This window comes from Mobula birostris, chromosome 1, assembly GCF_030028105.1.
Source record: "Mobula birostris isolate sMobBir1 chromosome 1, sMobBir1.hap1, whole genome shotgun sequence".
Classification (NCBI taxonomy): domain Eukaryota; kingdom Metazoa; phylum Chordata; class Chondrichthyes; order Myliobatiformes; family Myliobatidae; genus Mobula; species Mobula birostris.
Genome location: NC_092370.1, coordinates 129,606,497 through 129,619,047, shown reverse-complemented (window position 1 = coordinate 129,619,047; position 12,551 = coordinate 129,606,497). Strand labels below are relative to the sequence as shown.

The window sequence follows — 12,551 nt, the reverse complement described above, 5'->3', positions numbered from 1 at the left end:
ATAAAGCCATAGCTACACAGCAATGGCTTTAAAACAGCAAAGTTAATGTCCTGAAATGGCCAAGTCGGAGTCCAGACCACAATCCAATTGAGAATTTGAGGCTGGACTTGAAAAGAGCTGTTCTCTCATGATCCCCATGCAATCTTACAGAGCTTGAGCGGTTTTGTAAAGAAGAATGAGGAAAAATTGCATTGTCCGGATGTTCAAAGCTGATAGAGACGTATCCACGCAGACTCTAGGCTGTAATTGCTGTCAAAGGTGCATCTACTAAATACTGACTTGAAGGGGGTAAATACTTATGATACTATGTGTATGTACATGTATGTGTGTGCATGTATGTGTGTACATGTATATACAGATACACTATACCAAGTGCCCATGATGGACTGGCTGAGTTTGCAACTTTCTGCAGCTTTTGCCAATCCTGTGCAGTGGCCCCCTCCGTACCAGATGGTGATGCAACCAGTTAGAATGTTCTCCACGGTATATCTGTCGGAATTTGCAAGAGTCTTTGGTGACATACTAAGTTTCCCCAAACTCCTAATGAAATATATTTGCTTTAGCCTTCTTTGTAATTGCATCAATAAGTTGGGCCCAGGATGCAGTAGATCTTCAAAGTTTTGAGTATTCCAAAAATAAAGAAATACTCAAATGGCAGAATAGTACAACCGTGGCTGATAAAAAAAGTCAAAGCTAATGTAAAAACAATGGAGAGGGCATACGACAAAGCAAAAATTAGTGGAAAGGTAGAGGATTGGGAAGATTTAAAAACCTACAGAGAGCAACAAAAAGAATCATTAAAAGAGAAAAGATTAAATATGAAATCAAACTAGCAAACAATATTAAAGTGGATGAGAGTGGCTATAGGACTGCTAGAAAATGAGGCAGGAGAGATAATAACAGTGGACAAGGAGATGGCTGCTCAACTAAGTGAGTATTTTACGTCAGTCTTCACTGTGGAAGACACTAGCCGTATGCCTGATGTTGTAATGTGTGAAGGAAGAAAAGTGACTGCAGTTACTATTACAAGGGAGAAGGTGCTCAAGAAGCTGAAAGATCTAGGGATACATAAGTCACCGGACCAGATGAACAGCACCCTGAAGGAGGTAGTGGTAGAGATTGAGGCAGCATTAGTAATGATCTTTCAAAAATCATTAGACTCTGGCATGGTACCAAAGGACTGGAAAATTGCAAATGTCACTCCACTCTTTAAGAAAGGAGGAAAGCAGCAGCAAGGAAATTATAGACCAGTTAGCCTGACCTCAATGGTTGGGGAAATTTTGGAGTCAATTGTTAAGGACGAAGTTATGGAGAACTTGGTGACACAGGACAAGATAGGACATCAGCATGGTTTCCTTAAAGGAAAATCTTGCTTGACAAACCTGTTGGAATTCTTTGAGGAGATTACAACTAGGATAGATAAAGGGGATGCAGTGGATGTTGTATATTTGGAGCTTCAGAAGGCCTTTGATGAGGTGCCATTCATGAGGCTGCTTACCAAGTTAAGAGCCCATGGTATTACAGGAAAGTTACTAACATGGTTAGAGCATTGGCTGATTGGTAGGAAGCAGCGAGTGGGAATAGGATCCTTGTCTGGTTGGCTGCCAGTGACTAGTGGGCTTCGCAGGGGTCAGTGTTGAGACCACTTCTTTTTATGCTGCATATCAGTGGTTTAGATGATGGAATAGATGGCTTTGTTGCCAAGTTCACAGATGATATGAAGATTGGTGGAGGAGCAGGTAGTATTGAGGAAACAGGTAGGCTCCAGAAGGACTTAGACAGATTAGGACAATGATAAATGGAATACAATGTTGGAAAATGCATGGTCATGCACTTCGGTAGTAGAAATAAATATGCAAATTATTTTCTAAACAGGGAGAAAATCCAAAAATCTGAGATGCAAAGCGACTTGGGAGTCCTTGTGCAGAACACCCTGAAGTTAACCCGCAGGTTGAATCTATGGTGAGGAAGGCAAATGCAATGTTAGCATTCATTTCAAGAGGTCTAGAATAAAAGAGCAGGGATGTGACTCTGAGGCTCTATAAGGCACAGGTGAGGCCTCACCTTGAGTATTGTAAACAGTTTTGGGCCCCTCATCTTAGAAAAGATGTGCTGGCATTGGAGAGGATCCAGAGGCGATTCACAAGGATGATTCCGGGAATGAAGGGGTTATCATACAAGGAACGTTTGATGGCTCTGGGTCTGTACTCGCTGGAATTCAGAAGGATGAGGGGGATCTCATTGAAACCTTTTGAATGTTGAAAGGCCTAGATGTAGTAGATGGTAGGGAGTCTAGGACAAGAGGGCACAGCCTCAGGAAAGAAGGATGTCCATTTAAAACAGAGATGTGGAGAAATTTCTTTAGCCAGAGGGAGGTGAATTTGTGGAATTTATTACCACAGGCAGCTGTGGAGGCCAGGTCATAGGGTGTATTTAAGACAGAGATTGATAGATTCTTGATTGGACACAGCATCAAAGGTTATGGGGAGAAGGCCGGGGAATGGGGTATAGGAGGGGATAAAAAGATCAGCCAAGATTGAATGGCAGAGCAGACTCGATGGGTCAAATTCTGCTCCTACAGTCTTATGTTAACACCCAGGAACTTGACACTGCTCACACTTTCCACTGCTAATCCCTCAATGAGGCCTGATATGTGTTTCCTCAACTTCCCCTTCCTGAAGTCCACAATCAATTCCTTAGTCTTACTGATGTTGAGTGCAAGGTTGTTGTTTCAACACCGCTCAACCAATCTTACTCCTGTATGCCTCCTTGACATTATATGAAATTTTGCCAGCACTAGTACTGTCATTGGTATATTTATTGACGGTGTTGGAACTGGGCTAAGCACATATCCTTGAAGTGCACCAGTGTTGATTGTCAGCAAGGAAGAGATGTTTTTTCTGATCCACACTGAGTGTCATCTCTCGATGAGGGAACCAAGGATCCAGTTGCAGAGGGAGGTACGGTGGCCCTGATTTTGGAACTTGTTGATTAGTACTGAGGGTGTGATGGTGTTGCATGCTCAGCTGTAATCAATAAACAGCAGCCTGTCATAGGTATTGTTATTTTCCAATTGGTCCAAGGCTGAGCAGAGTCAGTGAGATTGCTTCCATTATAGACCTATTGTGGTGGTAGGCACATTACAGTGGATTCTGGTCCTTGCTTAGGCAAGAGTTGACTCTGGCTAGAACCAATCTCTCAAACAACATGATCGCAGTAGAAGTGAGTGCAACTGTTCAAGTTATTGAGGCAGCTCATCCTGCTTTTCATGAACACTGATATGACTGTCACCCTTTAGAAGCAGGTAGGAACCTTTGACTGTGGCAGTGAGTGATTGAAGATGTTTTTGAACACTTCCACTAGTTGGTTGGCAGAGAATTTCATTCAAGGCTTTTAGTTTGAGTATGTTCAGTATGTTCTCGAAGACACTCACTCATCCACATGGGTCTCGATGAAGTTGACATATTCATTCAGATTCAAAAATGAATCCCTAAATATTGTCCAGTCCACCGACTTAAAGCAGTCCTTCCTGTAAGTGCTCCTCCACCTCCCTTGTCCACACCTTCCAGGTCCTCACCACTGGCACTGTGGTCCTTAGTCTCTGTCTGTACAACGGGAGTAGAAGTACAGCCAGGTGACCGGACCTTCCAAAGCACAGTAAACGTTCTTGATGGTGGCATAACAGTGGTCAAGTGTAGAAAGAACCCCTCTACTTTGGGAGGCATGATGGTGACTGTTGCTGTTGAGGTGTAAGTTCATGTGAGTGGGCTTCGGATAGACGCCATCTCCGAGGCTACCATCCATTTTCCATCATATTAGAATGTCCAGGAACGTTCTTCACCATCTCCTTTGTAAATGGAATATTTGGATGTATGCTGTTCAGATGGTCGTGGAACTGTGTACATGTGTCCGCACTATGAAGTTGTCATTGTCATAACTGAAGAAGCATTTGGGGCGTGAAGGCGATGAACTCAGAGCCCTCTCCTCAAAGTCCTCCATGAAGAAATTAACAATAGCCAGAGACAAGGGTGATGCCATGGCCATTCTGTCCATTTGATCATAGTAGTTCCCCTTATAGAGGAAGTATGTAGATGTAAGGGTGTGTTCAAAAAGGTCAATGGTACCCTTACCATACCTTGACCCTCAAGTGTCTTGGTTCCTCTGGTTCCACGGGCAATATGTTGGTGGGAGTTGTTCAGAGACATCTTCAAGCTGGCATGTAATGATAGGGAAGGCATTGTGACTGCTGATCACGGTGCTCAGCTCCTCTAGTTCCTAATGCTGGGCAGCAGTGAAATGTACACCGCTACCAGGATGATGGCGAAAGCTCCCTCAGCTGATAAAATGGACGGCACTTGACCACTAGATGTTCCAGGTCGGGTGAGCAAGATTGAAACAGAACTGCCTTGTCTGTGCATGACGATGAATTCATCATGAGGCATACTCCTCTGCATCTATCTTTAAAATACTCAGCAATCTAGTCTTTGTGTGAAAGGTGAAGCGGTTGGGCAGCAGCACTGCATCCGGAATGGCAGGGTTGAGCCATGTTTCCACGAAGTGAAGTACACAACAGTTTCTTGTGTCCCTCTGAGCAACCTTGCTTTTGCTCTGAGGTCTTCAATTTTATTTTCTAGAGACTGTACATTCACCAGCAGGATAGTCAGGAGTGGGGGCCTAAGTCCTCTGCATTTCAGTCGTACTTGTAGTCCATCATACTTTCTGCTCTTACTTTGTCTTTAAAGGGAACTGCATTTGCAGCCCTTCTGCAGTCAAGTATCTGCCTATTTTGAGAATTGACAGATTTTCTTAAATACCTTAGAACAATGTTTCTCACCTGAGTACCCATGGTTGTGACTGTGGATTTCAGCTGTAGTGGTCCTAAACAGAAATATCTAATGATTCCCATCAGAGCTGCACACAGAGTTGTCAATTATTGGTGCCATCTTGAGTTGAGATTAGTTAACTTGTGCCCTATTACATCAAAGTCCTCAACTAAGTGACCAAAGGTATTGGCTAAGTTCATTATATTTTACATCCATCATGGTATATTTAAAAGGCAAATTTCTCCATTACAACCAGCGGTAAGCCCTTTTTGCTATTATCAATAGAACAGGAGAGACTGGATTATCCTGTTTATCATAAACACGAGATTCTGCAGATGCTGGAAATGCAGAGCAACACACACAAAATGCTGCAGGTCAGGCAGCATCTCTGGAGGGGCATAAATGCTTGACTTTTTGGGCCAAAACCTCTCAACAGGACTGGAAAGGAAGGGAAAAATGAAAGATTTTTTTTTGAAGGGTAAGAAATTGGGAAAGATTCAATAGGATCAGAGTGTCTTCATATATAAATCATTGAAAACAAAATAAGGTGCAGCAAACAATTGGGAAGGTAAATAGTATGTTGATCTTTCGTGCTGGAAGATTAAATACAAAAATAAAGATGATTGTCTGTAATTATATAGGGCTTTAGTGAGACTACACCTGGAGCATTGTATGCAGTTTGGTCTCTTTTCCAAAGGAAGGCTATGCTTGCTTTTAAGGAGTGCAGTACAGGCTCATCAGCTTGTCGTCTGGGGTGGAGGAACCAGCAGCTTGTGGTGCAAGACTGAGAAGCCTTGGCCTTAATTCTTGAGAATTTAGAAGTATTGAACCAGCAGAGCAGCTTGGACAAAGGCTGGTGGCACCTCACACCCCGAGTCAGTGAGTTGTCGGCGGGTCGTAGAGTCAGAGTTCTGCGCGGGCAAGAGAAACAAGGTCTGATAACCTCCTGGCTTCAGGAATCAGTGAGATCGAAGTTTGAGGTGATTGGTGCTTCCTGGGGTTGATGCCAAGGATTGAGGCCTGAGGATCAAACTGGAAGTCTGGGAGTTGTGTCCTGTTGGCTAGAGCACCAGAGGCACGAATCTTTGCGAATCCACTGGAGGCTGAAGTGCAAGGAAGTCAAGTCTGTCTTGGGGTTAGAGGACTGTGTATGTGTGGGGCTGGGAGATGCTGATTCTGAATCAGGAGCCTGATTCTGATTTTGATTCTTATTCAGGTAGACATTGGTGTAAAAAGGCATTTAGTGTGTTGATCTTCATCATTTAGGACATTGACTATTGGAGTTGGGATATTATCTTTAAGTTGTTGGTGAAGTTGCACTTTGGGTATTGTGTATAGCTTTGGTCACCCTGTTATAGGAGAGATGTGGTTAAACTGGAAAGAGTGCTAGTACTAAAGGGCTTGAGTTATAGGGAGAGATTGACCAGGCCAGGTCTTTATTCCTTGGAATGTAGGAAAATGAGGAAAGACTTATGGAAATGTTGAAAATTATGAGGCGCATAGATAAGGTGGACAGTAACAGCCTTTTCCTCAGAGTAGAGGAAATGGAAACAAGGAAGTATAGATTTATGGGTGAAGGGAAGGAAAAAGGGACTTTTTCCACACAGAGGGTGGTGAGTATATGGAATGAGCTGCCAGAAAACGTGACTGAAAGTGATAGGATTCAGGGATAGAGAGGTAAAAGAAGGCATGAGATCTTTGAGCAGATCTCTCACGGGCCTGCCTGATATGTTTCCACTCCTCTCGCCTTTTCATCAGATCAGTCAGTTGAAAATGCTGGAGGTGGTCAGCAGGTTAGGGAGGAGGAGAAAGAGTTACTGGACTGGGTGATGCTCAGTCTCTCACGGCCCAAGTACCAATCCAATAGTCACACTTGCTTATTACAGGGTTGGTAAAGGTCCCCCAGCCACCCCCATAACCCTCCTGTAAGGTGGAGTAGACTTGGGGTGCAAAACCTTCAGCCCCAGCCTCCACACACTGGCCTGATAGCCTTTGACAACAAGATGCTGTTGGTCTCCTCGCCTCATTATAGGAATGATGTGGAAGCTTTAGAGAGGGTGCAGAGGAGATTTACCAGGATGCTGCCTAGTTTAGAGAGCATGTCTTATCAGGATAATTTGAGTAAGCTCGGGTTTTTCTTTCTGGAGCAAAGGAGAATAAAGTGACTTAACAGAGGTATACAAGATGATAAGCTGCAGAGATTGAGTAGATAGCCAGAGACGGAAATGGCTTAATACAAGGGGCATAATTTGAAGGTGATTGGAGGGAAGTATAGGTGATTTTAACAGTAACTTTTTTCTTGCTTCACATGGGAAAATTGAATTCTCACTATATCAACAATATCTTTTTATATTACTAGAGATGAAAGTCAAATACAAAATCAGATTTTACCAGGTGCAATATCGGTTCTTTGTGATGTGTAAGATATACCGGTGATCTTAGTTCCACAACATTAAAACTCAGTGATAAGCTTTGCCCAATATCTAGCCACATCCTGCAAAAGTACACTGACAGGACAGTGCTGTACACTTGTCTATTTCCCATTCAGTAAAGCAAGGTCACAAAATAACATCACTGTCAGTTAGCAAACACACAGGACTCCGCTATTAAAACTAAGCAGGACTGGCTTGGTTGGAGAAAACATAATGTTCTCTTGTATTCCGCATGTTCAAATACTTTCATACAGGGGTCCTGGGAATTAAGCCACAGAATAATATGACATTACAGGCCCTCTGGCCCGCAATATTGTGCCACCCTTTTAACCTATCAATCTAACCTTTTCTTCCTACGTAGCCCCTGCATTTTCTATCATCCATGTGCCTGTTCAAGATTTTCTTAAGTGTTCCAAATGTTTTTGCCTCCTACCATTACCCCTGGCAGTGCATTCAATGCACCTGCCACTCTGTTTAAGCAAAAAACTACCTCTGACTTTACCCCCCTATACTTACCAAAAATCACCTTAATATCATGCCCTCTCATATTAGCTATTTCAGCCCTGAGAAATAATTCCCTCGATCTATGCCTCTTATCATCTTATTTATACAGCTTTAGTCATAGTCATACTTTATTGATCCCAAGGGACATTGGTTTTCGTTACAGTTGCACCAACCAAGAATAGAGTTATAAATAAAGCAATATAAAACCATAAATAATTAAATAGTAATTTGTAAATGCCAGGAAATAAGTCCAAGACCAGCCTATTGGCTCAGGATGTCTGACCCTCCAAGGGAGGAGTTGTAAAGTTTGATGGCCACAGGCAGGAATGACTTCCTATGACACTCAGTGTTGCATCTCGGTGGAATGAGTCTCTGACTAAATGTACTCCTGTGCCCAACCAGTACATTATGTAGTGGATGGGAGACATTGTCCAAGATGGCATGCAACTTGGACAGCATCCTCTTTTCAGACACCACCGTCAGAGAGTCCAGTTCCATCCCCACAACATCACTGGCCTTACGAATTTCATTAAATCACCTTTCATCCTGCTCTCCAAGGTGAAAAGCGCTAGCTCAATCAACCTATGATGTGTTCTATAATTTAGGCCCTATCCTGGTAAATCTCCTCTACCTTCTCTCTAAAGCTTCTAGCTCATCCCTTTAATGGGACGACCAGAACACAATACTCCAAGTCTGATCTAACCAGAGTTTTTTAGAGCTGCAACATCACTTCATGGCTCCTGAACTCAGTTCCCCCAGCTAATGAAAGCCATCACACCAACGCCTTCCTAACCATCCTATAAATGCGTGCAGCAGCTTTGAGTGATCTATGGACTTGGACCCCAAGATGTCGCTCATCTTCCACCCTGCTAACACTCCCACCATTAACCCTGCATTCTGCCTTCAAGTTGACCTTCCGAAGTGCATCACTTCACGGTTTTCTGGGTGAATTCTCTCCTGCTTACATTCACATTTTCCTACATCATTCTACTCTCTACCATTGGTTTTACTCACCAAGTAAAGGCGAAAATTAGATTTTTTAAATTTCATATCGTAACAAAATATTGCTTTTAACCTTTTTTTTTGGCTAAAATAGTTGAGAAGCCTCCTATTGCAAGCAGTCACGGGATGCCTTTTGTTCCTTAACAAGAAGACATGGAATTTAAAACTTAAATCTGATCACAGGAGATATCAAAAAAACACTTTGTTGTACAAAAAAATTTAGGAATTAGTGTAAATTTTCTCAAAAAGCTAATAAGTCTCGGGGTTAGGGAGTGTTCAGCTGATAGATCCAAAACTATGATTTTTTTTTAGGCTATGGGTTATTAAGAGTATAGAGCAGGGGTTCCCAAACTTTTTGTTATGCATGTAACTGAGTGAGGGGTCTGTGGACCCCAGCTTGGGAGTAAAGGTGGGTAGATCTCTTTAAGATGCAAATCAGCAAGCATCTTATTTAAATGGTAAGCTGGGCTCGGTCATGGGCATGCTATTTCTTTTATGTCATCAAAGAGGAGAAAGATCTATTATGCATTTAAGTAAAATGTTTGCACCTGCTACCATGAAAATGAATCTCAACATTGTATATGGTGACATACTGTATCTGTACTTTGATAATAAATTTACTCTGAACTTATAAAGTTATGAGTGTCCACCTGAACTGGGACTGTCCCACTCCCCAAGTGGAACCGTGAGCGTTCAGCACTCTGACCCCTGACCCCACATCACTGACCCTGTCTGCTGGAGTGAGTGGGTGAATTCCCAGTGAAGGCTGATGTTCTGACAACGAGCGACATTCAAGGTCAACTGCAAAAGCTGCTTAGGAAAAGCCTGGTGGCTGCCAATTTCTTGCCACCTAGTGATGAGAGTTTTGCCCTAGTGACTTGCGCTCAGTGGCCACTTTATTAGGTACACCTGTACACTTGCCCATTAATATAAATATCTAATCAGCCAATCATGCAGCAGCAATTCAATGCATAAAAGCATGCAGACATGGTCAAGAGGTTCAGTTGTCATTCATTCCAAGCATCAGAATGGGGAAGAAATGTGGTCTAAGTGACTTTGACTGTGGAATAATTGTTGGTGCCAGATGGGGTGATTTGAGTATCTCAGGAACTACTTATCTCATGCACAACAGTCTCTAGAGTTTACAGAAACTGGGCGACAAAGAAAAATAGCATCCAGTGAGGAGTAGTTCTGTGGGCAAAAATGCCTTGTAAGTGAGAGAGGTCACAGGAGAATGGCCAGACTGATCCAAGCTAATGGGAAGGCGACAGTAACACAAATAACCACACATTACAACAGCAGTGTGCAAAAGTGCATCTCTGAATGCACAACATGTCAAACCTCAAAGAGGATGGGCTGCAGCAGCAGAAGACCAATCTGGGTTCCACTCCTGTACCTAATAAAGTGGACCTGGTGGTCTGCATCCCAGGGTACTTAAGGAGGTGGCTTTGGAAATCGTGGACGCGTTGGTAATCATTTTCCAATGTTCTATAGATTCAGGATCAGTTCCTGTGGATTGGAGGGTAGCTAATGTTGTCCCACTTTTCAAGAAAGGAGGGAGAGAGAAATCAGTGAATTATAGACCGGTTAGCCTGACGTCAGTGGTGGGAAAGATGCTGGAGTCAATTATAAAAGATGAAATTACGACACATTTGGATAGCAGTAACAGGATAGGTCCAAGTCAGCATGGATTTACGAAGGGGAAATCGTGCTTGACTAATCTTCTGGAATTTTTTGAGGATGTAACTATGAAAATGGACAAGGGAGAGCCAGTGGATGTAGAGTACCTGGACTTTCAGAAAGCCTTTGATAAAGTCCCACATAGGAGATTAGTGGGCAAAATTAGGGCACATGGTATTGGGGGCAGAGTACTGACATGGATTGAAAATTGGCTGGCTGGCAGGAAACAAAGAGTAGCGATTAACGGGTTCCTTTCGGAATGGCAGGCAGTGACCAGTGGGGTACCGCAGAGTTTAGTGCTGGGACCGCAGCTGTTTACAATATATATTAATGATTTAGATGAAGGGATTAAAAGTAACATTAGCAAATTTGCAGATGACACAAAGCAGGGTGGCAGTGTGAAATGTGAGGAGGATGTTATGAGAATGCAAAGTGACTTGGACAGGCAGGTGAGTGGGCGGATGCATGGCAGATGCAGTTTAATGTGGATAAATGTGAGGTTATCCACTTTGGTGGTAAAAACAGGAAGGCAGATTATTATCTATTTAGAGTCAAATTAGGAAAAGGGGAAGTACAACGAGATCTAGGTGTTCTTGTACATCAGTCACTGAAAGCAAGCATTCAGGTACAGCAGGCAGTGAAGAAAGCTAATGGCATGCTGGCCTTCATAACAAGGGGAACTGAGTATAGGAGCAAAGAGGTCCTTCTGCATCTGTACAGGGCCCTGGTAAGACCACACCTGGAGTATTGTGTGCAGTTTTGGTCTCCAAATTTGTGGAAGGACATTCTTGCTATTGAAGGAGTGCAGCGTAGGTTCACAAGGTTCTGGGATGGCAGGACTGTCATATGTTGAAAGATTGGAGCGACTGGGCTTGTATACACTGGAAGTTAGAAGGATGAGAGGGGATCTGATTGAAACATAAGATTATTAAGGGATTGGACACGCCGGAGGCAGGAAGCATGTTCCTGCTGATGGGTGAGTCCAGAACCAGAGGCCACAGTTTAAGAATAAGGGGTAGGCCATTTAGAACGGAGTTGAGGAAAAACTTTTTCACCCAGAGAGTGGTGGATATGTGGAATGCTCTGCCCCAGAAGGCAGTGGAGGTGAAGTCTCTGGATGTTTTCAAGAAAGAGATGGGTAGAGCTCTTAAAGATAGCGGAATCAAAGGTTCTGGGGATAAGGCAGGAACTGGATAGTGATTGTGGATAATCAGCTATGATCAGTGAATGGTGGCGCTGGCTCGAAGGGCCAAATGGCCTTCTCCTGCACCTATTGTCTATTGACACTAAGAGAAATCACCTTTAGTGGAACAAGAAAATGAGAGCCCCAAAGGGGGATTTAGAGAGGTGACAGAAAGAAACGCCTTTCCTTGTGACATTATGGTGACATCTTGGCTCACATCTGTACTGAGTCCTCATCATGGAACATAAAATCTCACAGTACTATTTACTAAACAAGCAGCGATCATTTTGTGCTTCTGATTTCTAATCTGTAATGGGTGGTGTTCATTGCCTAGGATGCTATTGCATACATTGATGTTACTGTTTTGTCAACATTCACCCTTCACTGATGATTAATGTTCACGGTTTTAATTCCTCCCCTAGATATTCATCACCGTGAACTGCCTGAGCACGGATTTCTCCTCACAGAAGGGGGTGAAAGGACTTCCCCTCATGATACAGATCGACACCTACAGTTACAACAATCGTAGCAACAAGCCCATTCATCGTGCCTATTGCCAGATCAAAGTCTTCTGTGACAAGGTGTGGTGAACAATGCGTGTTGGAAGGAGCAGGGATTACTTTTGTGTTTCTTAAACTTATCAAGTTTCCAAAGCTTTGTTTGTGAACAACATGTTTATTATCTTTTAAGGTATTTTTTTACCAATATATCACATCATTTATTTGACATTTCTAACAAGGAACTCAATACCAACAACAGGAATAAAAGTCTACATAAAGCAGATGAGTCAAGATCTCCGCGCAATGGCATAACCCCTCCTGCTTGCAGCAGCACTCCAGGCTAATGCCTGGATATCAAGAGAGTAAAGCAATGTTAAACCAAATCCCAAAACCCAGCTCTAGAAATGGTCATAAGACCATAAGATAT

The 12,551-nt window shown here is 43.0% G+C and overlaps 1 protein-coding gene across 4 annotated transcripts in view; it reads left to right on the top strand.

Annotated features, from left to right (window-relative positions):
• The window catches only part of grhl2b (grainyhead-like transcription factor 2b), a 174,779-nt gene that overhangs the window by 138,346 nt on the left and 23,882 nt on the right, over positions 1–12,551 (top strand). For all 4 annotated transcript variants that reach the window (XM_072272503.1, XM_072272325.1, XM_072272240.1 and 1 more), the window contains one exon: positions 12,047–12,205. In XM_072272503.1, coding sequence (XP_072128604.1) covers positions 12,047–12,205 — 159 coding nt within the window. The remainder of the gene's footprint in view (positions 1–12,046; positions 12,206–12,551) is intronic.